The 9,495-nt window shown below is 57.2% G+C and overlaps 1 protein-coding gene across 1 annotated transcript; it reads right to left on the bottom strand.

Moving 5' to 3' along the window:
- Positions 1-410: 410 nt before the first annotated feature.
- On the bottom strand, positions 411-5,547 carry BESB_050180 (uncharacterized protein; the record flags this gene model as incomplete). The annotated part of the gene is made up of 6 exons (XM_029363469.1): positions 411-965; positions 1,292-1,366; positions 1,697-1,882; positions 2,271-2,381; positions 2,769-4,242; positions 4,598-5,547. The coding sequence occupies 6 exons, from the start codon at positions 5,545-5,547 to the stop codon at positions 411-413; spliced, it is 3,351 nt and encodes a 1,116-aa protein (XP_029220835.1).
- Between the last annotated feature and the right edge of the window lie 3,948 nt (positions 5,548-9,495).

Genomic DNA, 9,495 nt, shown 5'->3' with positions numbered 1-9,495 from the left:
GCGTCGCTCCTTGCAACCTGAGCAGCTCAATTTCCTCCTGCCCCCTCTGCGTTGACCCTTGCCGAACCAAACTTGACCTGCTTCCTCTCCGAGAGAGCCTCCCTTCCCTCGCTCCTGTCCCCCCCTTCGCCCCAAGCCCGCACTCTCGGAATGACTTGAGCAACGAGCCGCACTGGGCCCCTCCTCCCTGGAGTCTTCCCCCTCTCGTTGCCTTCTCTCCGTGTTCCAAACTTTACCTTCCACGCTTCGCCACTTTCGCGGCCTCGCCTCTCTCTCTCCGTGCCTGGCGTAGAACGGCGGAGTAGGCGTCGCGCCCGCAAGGGCTCCACGCCGGGCTTCAGGCTGTCTGGCGGGGACACGAGAAACCTGGTTGATGCGCTCAGGGAGGATTTTCCAATCTCCCTCGCGCTCTAGCTCTCTTCACCTGTCTTCTGCGGAAGGGCATCCGAGCCCTCCGCTTCTCTTTTCGAGTCTGCCGCGGCCTCAGCGCCCTTGGCTTCGGTTCCTTTCGCCACAACGCCCCGTCGCGTCTTGTCGTCTCCTTTCCCGCGGCCTTCGGATCCCTTGTGGACTCGCGACCCATCCTTCGGTCCCGCCGCCGAGTCCGCTTTCTCTCTCTTCTCAGGAGAGGACGACGCCTCAGTCGCGGGCTGCTCACGCGGCGAAGGCGACTCCGCGGCAGCGTCTGGCTCGGTCTCCTCTGTCTCCTTCGGCGCGACCGCGCCGGCCTCCTCGCCCCCAGGGACAAGCAACGAGCCGAGGTGCCCCAGCGACGTACTTCCCGACGACGAAAACGCTTGCGAGGAGGTCGAGTAAAACGCCGCGAGGCGGTGCTGCCGCGTCTCAGGCTTCAAATCCACCAGAATCGCCGTCATGTTGTCGCACCCGTACTCGAAAACTGCCGGGTTCGGGGACAACAAACTGTCGAGAAGCTCCTGGAGAATCTGAGACAAATCCGCCGTATCCTGAAAAAAGTCGAAGCCGCAACGGGCGTCACAAAACTCGCAAAAGCGTCGTTGAGGTTTAGGGTAGAACGGTCGCTGGTTGGCATCCCGCACCATATGAAACACGCCAATAAAGATACATATATTGCGCATGACACCTACCGAGGGCAACTGTCGTCTCGTTCACAACACACGTAATTCAGAATGGGTCTCTGTTTTGATACTGCACCTACAGATAACTGCGGAAAACACGCGTGCATAGAGGCTGGCGCATCAGGAGCACGTGTTCACATGTTGCTGGCTGAACGTTGTCCTGCATAAATCCGAGACGAGTTGAAGTGTCGTACCTCAATGCGTTTCCGAATAAAATCAACGACCTCCTGAGACGACAGCAGCTCCCAGATGCCGTCGCAACCGATAATCTGAAAAAAAAGCGGAAAACAAAAGTTCGGCGACGCGATGGGAACCTCCCTGCATGCTGTTGAAAAAAGCTGTAGACAATGCGGTGCATATTTTCCTTCATACATCCATGCAAACCCACCAGGTGAGTGCACCGAAACAGCGAACCACATGGAGAGAGCACAAAGGAACACAAAGCAGCGTGCATATATTTGAGAAAACGTATTTTCGCGCACTCACGAGGGTGCACTCTCATGTGCCCTCATATATATATACATGCATGTACAAATACTTGTATTCTGTATATGAGATCTGTACGGGGTTTTTCCGCCTCGCCGTTTTGCTGCACATACGATAAATTCGTCTTTTTCCGGGTCGCGGTGGAGACTGACGATGTCGGGGACTGCCGAGACGATTTGTTTTTCCGCAGGAAGGGTGCTGTCCTGCTTATACACGAGGTCACCCAGCGCACGGCTGAGGTTGAGATTCCCGTTGACGCGTCCCATCTCCAAGTAGCCTCCTGCTGCGTAGATCCGAATCTGCAGGGACCAGCAGGCAGCAAGAATTGACAAGAAAAAATCAGAAGAGAAAGGCAAAACAGGCGAGGCGTGCGACGACAAAACTCCGAAGGTAAAGGAGAAAAGCCCGAGTGCGGCGACACTAAAATACCCACACAGACAGCGAGGAGAAACGCTGAGGGAAACGAAGTGGAGTAGCTATCAAGACCCACGGTCAAAAGAGAAGTCACCCGGTCGAGGAAGGCGATTTGATCGAAGCCAGCGGAGGCCCAAGCAAATCGGAATACATCGGAGTGGAACGCAGACGCGGCGGAAGCAGGCGCGAGTACGAATGAGAAAGGAAGGCGCAGAGAAGGGAAGAGTACAAACATCGCGAGCCACACCAAGAACGGGGAAAGTCTAACCTTACCCTTTCCTCAGGAAGCTGCGGTTTGTGGTCGCGCGACAACTCCACGGCCTCGTCGCCGCGACACATGACGCATCGCGAATCGCCGACGTTGCCTACAATGATCCACGACGGCTGCAGAAAGCAGAAAAAGACCCACACAACTGCTTCGTCCGCCCTGTTTTGCACCCAACCCTGTATATGTGCATGCGCGCATATATGACAGTCTCCACGGAAACGGAATCGACAACGCACGGCCGGTTCGCTGAATGACCCTGACGCGCACGTGTGTGAGTCACGTATTTCTGTGGATGCGTGACGCGCAGTCCGAGGCAGTCAGGCACCCGCGAGGCGACTGTGGCGGGCATCCAGCAGTACCAGCCAAACGAACGCACGTGTATGTATAAGAACTCATATGTGTCAACCGTTGCATCACGCCACAGGACTAGTCTCGCTACGTTTTTTCACGTACTGCGTCTGGGCACGCAGCCTTCCCCTTCTGCTCGTGACTTTCCCCCTTACCGTGACGAGGACGGTGATGGCGGTGCAGCCAGCGAGGCTGGCGAGGGACTTGAGCGCATTTGGCTGGCTGCCGCCTCCGACGGCCCGCGAGAAGAGTCTGCCCAGGTTCAGCGAGTTCCGGACCCCATCGACAAACCCCGACAGCGACGCGCGCAGACTCTTGCCTCTGCCCACGAGCAGCGACGGCACGTGGTGGCCGTGCGCATTGCCCCCGGCGGCGCCCTCCGCCTGTTGGCCCCACCCCCCGCCCGCAGTCGACGCGGCTCTTTCCGCCGGAGTGCCTTCTCGCGCCGCGACGAGACAGGCTGGAGGAAACAACGGGAGCTGCGGCAGGCCCCTCGAGTCCGCCTCAGCGAAGGCGGCACCCCCCCCGCGGCCTTCCTCGCCGTCGCTCGCGGCTGCGTCGCCTCGCGCCGCCTCTTTGCTCACGTAGGCGGGGGCGAGGCCAGACAGCCCGATTGCGCCCCCCGCGCCCTTGTCCGCTGCCCCTGTTCGCGGCGACACGCAGCCCGCGAGACGCGACGCCGTCGCCCCGGCCGGGTGGCGCCCCGGACTTTGGGCGTAGCCGGAGGAGACCGCGTGGTCGGAAGGAGACGGCGGCCGGCTTCGCGGTTTCGGCACGAAGCACTCGTCCGCGGACGATTCGGACGCAGGGGCACTGGGGCCGCGGCCTGTTCCATGAGGTGGTTGCGGAGGAATTTCACGTGAGGCGTCGCGGGGGATCGCCACACTGCCGGATTTTGGCCCCGCGACTTTCGCCTCCGGAGAGCCCTCCGCGAGCGAGGAGGGCAGGGCCGACGCGACCCCGTACCCGCGCTTGAGGCTGTGGCGTGAAGCCAACGAGACGTTGACAGGCGCGTCGTCCACACACTCTGCATCCGAGCTCGAGCCTGGCACCGAGCCGCCAGGCGCCGCCCGTCCGCGGGTCGCCGCCTCTGCCCCCCCGGCCTTCTCAACGTCCTTCTCGCCTGCAGTCTCTTCGCCCTCCTCGGAGATTCCCGCAAGAGCTCCTGCTGGAGCCTCCTCGTCGATCCGCCCCACCGGGCTGGGTTCCCCCAGAGGCCGCGCCGTCGCCCCGCCTGCGGGAGCCGCTTGTTTGCCCTCAAGGGAAGGGACGGCGGGCGCGCCAGACAGCGCCTTCGCATCGCCCCCCGTATGGAGGAAAGGAGACGTACAGGCCGCGAAAACCCTCCCTGTGCCCGTGCCGGCGCCGGAATGCCTAACGGAGCGACGCGAACACGCCGTGCCGGACGCGGGCCCTGACTGGGGGGCTCCTAAGACAACTGCATTCTGCTCCAGGCGCTGCATGTGCCCCGGGGGGTGGTGCGTCAAGAAACTCAGCTCGTCCTGCGAGGACTCCAGACGAAGTTCCTCGTCGACCTCAAGGTACGCGCCGCGCAGCGCAGCGCCGTACTGGCTCTGCCGAAAACCTTCCTGAGCCAGAAGAGCTTGTGGCAGGTGTTCCGCGGCGTACCTACAACAGCAAAAGTAAACACGCAACGCAGAGACAAACTCCCAAACTACACCGGCCACAAAGATGCAGTTCAAAAAAGCGTGGAGGGCAGGCGGGGCAGCTGAATATCTCGCACGCGAGAAAGTAAAGCTTTTTGTGTTACAATGTACTACTAGTCGACGGGCGGCAAAGTGCATGCGCTCATCGACAAATTACGAACGAGGACGCGCCCGCGCAGGAGGGGTGCGGAACGAAGAAACGGAAATGGGAGCACAGTAAAAAGATACCGACGCCGTGACTGATGGAGAACAGAGATGCCACACACACGGAAGAAAGAAACACGAAGCCTCCAGTTACCCTTATGGTTTTGACCTACCTCGCAACATGGGCGCCACCATGGCCATCAAAAACCGCAAAGAGAGCGAGCTTAACGTCCCCTGTTTCGACATCTTCAGGCGTAATTTCCTCTTCCTCTTCTTCCAGCGCCAGTAAGCCAGCTCCTGCGCCTCCTTTCTCTTCGTCCGGCGCGCCCGATGAAGAGCATCGCCGCCTCCTAAACGCCCGACGCGCCGCAGCGGTCGGCCGGAAGCTGCCTCCACTTTTGTTTCCTTTTTCTTCCTCATCTCCAGAGGCCTTCCTCCCCTTTTCTTCGTCCGCCTCTTTATCGAACTCGCCCTCCAAGAGCGACAGGTTGGCCTCGCCGCCGCATCGGGGCGCACCACAGGGCCCCGGAGACATGCCGGGGGCAAGAGCGCCCGGGCCGGCGGGTGACCCTGAACCTGTCCCCGAGCGTCGCTGAGTGCGGGGCGGGCGCTTCACCAGCGTCAGCTCCCCCCACTGGAAATAGACCTCCTCATCGGGCCCGGCGGCGAGCACGCCGGAACCCATGGCCATAGGGGGCACTCCCACAGAGGCGCCGGCCCCACTGCACTCCGCAGTCGAGCAGGCGACGCCCGGAGAACGCACGGTCGAGGGCGTGGCTTGAGGAGATGCGGCGTCCGCAGAGCCCGCCGGATCATCTGCGGGAGGCAGTCCGAGGCTTTTATCGCCCCCGGGCGCGGCCGACGCGACAGCACCTGCAGGAGGCACCTGCAGAGTCGCCCCTGCGGCCGAGGGAGACGAAGTAGGCAGGAGCGGAGCGGAAGAAGAACTCGGGGAAGCAGACGTGGAGTGCGAGAACGTTTTGGCGTAAAGCACGAGGTGAGAATCCTCCATGCTCACGCGCCATCCTTGCATGCTGCACGTACTCCATCGCAGATTCAGAGCTGTGCAAGCGCCGCTCGTCGTAACTTTTGACGAGTCAGGCGCTGACAAATAGGCTCCCATGTTGTGAAGGCATGCAATGGACGTACACCGGGGTGCGCCTGGAGTTCTCCAGAGACTAGAGATGCAGGTAGCGCACAGGAGCGAGAAAAATGAAAAACGAGTAGCAGAGGGGAGGTCACACGAGAGGAGAGGTCGAACGAGTCAGGAGGAGAGGGAAAGAAATGAAGAAGGAAGAAGGAGTGAGGGAGAGGACAAAATCCTCACTCGCTCTCCGTCATTCCAGCACCTCCCTCCGTCCTTCCGTCTCGCCGCTCCGGCGTCCTGCTCCCTGCCCCTCTTCGGCAAAGAGACCCTCCCGTTGCACACGAGAAAATACTGGGTGGCTGCCTAAATAAACGCCCAAGCCGCATACAGCATGGATCCCCACATGCAAATGTGTGGACGTATTACCAGAGGAAATATGCTTACAGGTACACACAAATGTATGGAAGGGTATCATCAGACGCAGCTAGAAGCAGTACACATGTTGCATGAGAGGGAACGTAAAGGGACAAATACACACATAAGCATTCACGATTCTTGGCATGCGCCGAGAAGGCGTGAAAAAGCGGAAAAAGTGAGACGAGTTCATAACAGGGCCTGGACGTGCCGTCGGAGCTGGCCGACCTTCCCAGTGGCCACCATCGAATGACGAAAAGTGGACGACCATCCGAAAGCACCCAGTAGGCGAGAAAAACGGAGGACAGACCGAAAGAAAGTAAGGGTAGAGAAGTGAGAGTAAAACCGGGAAAAGCACGGGAGGAGGCGGCGAATGGCGCGGGCTTCGCACGGGAGGGAGGCAAACGGATGTGTCGCTAAAGACGACGGCGAGGGAGGTCGATAGAGCAGCGGGAAATGGGCAAACACGGAAAAAGCCGACGGAAGAGCGGATGTGACATCAGAAAAAAAGGAGAGAAACGGACGAAATGTCCGCAAAAAAAAAGTGGATGGTCCGGACGCCAGACAAGGACAGGACCAAGCTGTGTTGCTAATTCTTTCTTCCAGTTTGCCGTCGGTTCGGATGGAAAGGTGAAGGCCCTCACGCGACACTTGATCGAAGAAAAGTGCTGGTTTACAAAAAAGCAAACGCGATTAACCATGCTACACGAGAAGTGCAGAGGGCCGCTTGCATGTTTCCTTCTTGGTGACCCTGTTTTTCGAAGGCAAAGTCAGTGACTGGGGCCGAGAGGAAAAAACGTAGATCAAGCTGTGCCTCGTATACTGAATCAAGAAGGGAAACGAACGGACACCATAGAAGACGGAAATACAGCTACGTAGCTGTAGTTTTTATCAGTAACGCAGAGGAAAGGGAGCAGCCACGCACGAGCGAGTGCGGTGTATCTACACCGCCACGACTGGAACGCGACGATCGCCTCCCCGTTTTCATGGTCTCTCGCAGGTCTCTGCGGTCCACAAGAGCAACACCATGTACTCGAGCAAGGATCATTCTTTTTTTGCTGTACAGTCATATTCCGAAACGCAGGTTCTTTCCTCACGTACTTACAGGAGTGAAAAAGCGACTAGCTTGAGGTATTCATAGGCAGGTAGTATCGAGTGATTGAACAGTCGCATGTCTAACTGCCGTCTGCACAAAGCGTTACAACGAACTTCGTGTAAAGTTGCATGTGTTTCCTTAATTCTCATACTTCTTCGTGGTGCGTTCATACCTCTGGTTGATCTCTTTTTGAGGCCGGTGTCGTTCTGGGGAAGGGAGAGGACAGTTCAAGAAGAGAAGGGAGCTCTCATGTCTCGATCGCGCTTATTGACAGGGTGCCCGTGCGCGGCGACGGACGCACATGCACCCGATATTGAAAAGCAAGATGCGGAGAGAGGATTCCATGAGCGTGAACATTGGATGTCACCATGGTGTAGTTGACTGCAGTACACCACCACCCCACTGGACTGCTATGCGGAAAAAGAAAGACAGCACGCACCCGCCTACGGCGGCCGCAGATTCACTGGAATAGAAAAAATCCGGCCATGGATCGATTCGCCCATGCTGTTGCGCTCATGTACGCAGAGCCTCCCTGTTTCCACTGTCACGTGAAAGGAACAACAGGGATGCAAAGAACTGTAGAGAAGCACCGTGTGCGCTTCTGCCTCTAACAGTCCATGTTCGAGCTTAGGGCGCCCACGCATTTCAGTAATAAAAAGGCAACGCGTGAAAAGGGAGGCAAGAATGCTGCTACGTCACGCGTAGCCCACCCTCACTCTCCTGTCATAACAGCTTCGTTTACCGTGCGAAGACTTGTCAGTCATTGCTCGGACTGCTAGAATATAAGTTTTATACGGGAGGGAATAACGAAGCATTCACGACGGTAGCCTGCGTGTATGTTTTGTTGGCTGAGCCCCCCGTCCACGTGTTGTGTCCCTCGGCAGACGAATGCACGAAAAGGTCGGCATCCGCCGTGAACTCGGCCCCCGATAACCAAATTGTAGATTGTTATATACTGGTATGCTACACACTGAATTTACGCGCGCGCCTCCACCAACCGGTATGCGTAGGCGCAGACACTGGTCACGGTACATGTCTGATGTGTTGCCCCAGGTTCGCTTGGATGGGAGACTGTATTTTCATCATTAAAATTTCTGCTAGTCACGCCATAAACCAGGTGAGATGCCTCGGGATGACAACGCACTCAGGATTAATGTCTGGCATCTGACGCTGGGCTTAACAGCCAGACCACGGCGAGCCACCGTCATTGGCATTTCTTTTTATTGTCTCATGGCGGTAGTGGGAGCCACTCAATCTTTCGGTTTCCACGTTCTACGACCAGGCGGCAACCTTGCAATACTCACAAAATATGGCACTCCTGTATTTCGCATTCTTGTTGACTCGTGTCGCCTGTTCAAAACGCTTGCAGAACCGCGCTGCGAACAAGAAAAAGCGGAGGCAGCACTCTCGTTGAACTACCGCTTGTGACCAAAACATATATAGCGGTAACCTAACACTGGTAGAGCGGAGTAACTCATGAGAGAGCACCCGCGACTAGTAGGCAACTTCTCATCCATGCATAGAACACGGGAACAATCCACGCCTGCGGGCTGCAGTACGCCCGCTTATGCCCACATCGCACCACTGAAAACAACCGTTATCTTAACAAACACTGCAAACAGAGACAACGACCTTGACAGACCCATCGGCAGTCCAGCGGACGCACTGGAAGGTCCAGTGCCCTCAATGACTACATCGACGCTGCATATGGTATTATCGGTTGCACGAGCCGTCTTGCTTTTGACCTCCGTGTTCTCGTCGGCCTTCTGGCAACCAAGAATTCTTTTCGCACTGTTCTCGGGGAATTTGGCTTCCGGTATCATGAGCTTGAATTAATTCGCTGAGTCCTCTTTCTGCCACCGCTTACCCTCGTAAGCGGGGAGAATACTGCGATAGTCACTGGAGCACTTAAGGCTTGCGTTTGTGTTTGGTTCTCCGCTGGGACAATAGGACGTTCCTTACAAAGTGGGCAGGACCTGTCCCTCTTTGCCACAGACCAGTGTAAACTGTTCGGCGACAGGTGGAGCGTGTTGCTCTCGGTGCCATAGGCACAAGCAACAATTTGCTTGGCTCTTAATGCGTGTCTTGCCTTTATGGTGACGGCGACTTGACTCGCTGTTTGACTTCCACCTGTGTTCAAGTTGCCAACAACGAGCCCCTTCTCTGTGTACGGGAAGTTCTGCTGTGAAAGACTAATAATTTCGGAATGAATATTTCCGTCTTGTTTACCCTGTTCTCACACTATGCCCGTAGTCTTCCACGACTACAACGTATTTAGTGATATCGATGGGTTATGTGTCCCCGCCTGTAGCCTTGCATTTGGTCAGGTCACCAGTTTTCTCAGAACAGACCTTTGCGTCCACCAACATGTCGGGAGCGTATTTCAGTTTTGATTTGCATAGCAGCTCGAACCGGTGCTTCTCAGCCGACGTGATAGCGGGGAGAGGTTCACTGTCATTTTTGACGTCGTCGGC

The sequence above is a fragment of the Besnoitia besnoiti genome, chromosome III (genome assembly GCF_002563875.1).
Source record: "Besnoitia besnoiti strain Bb-Ger1 chromosome III, whole genome shotgun sequence".
Lineage (NCBI taxonomy): Eukaryota > Apicomplexa > Conoidasida > Eucoccidiorida > Sarcocystidae > Besnoitia > Besnoitia besnoiti.
This window is presented reverse-complemented; position numbering and strand designations above follow the sequence as displayed.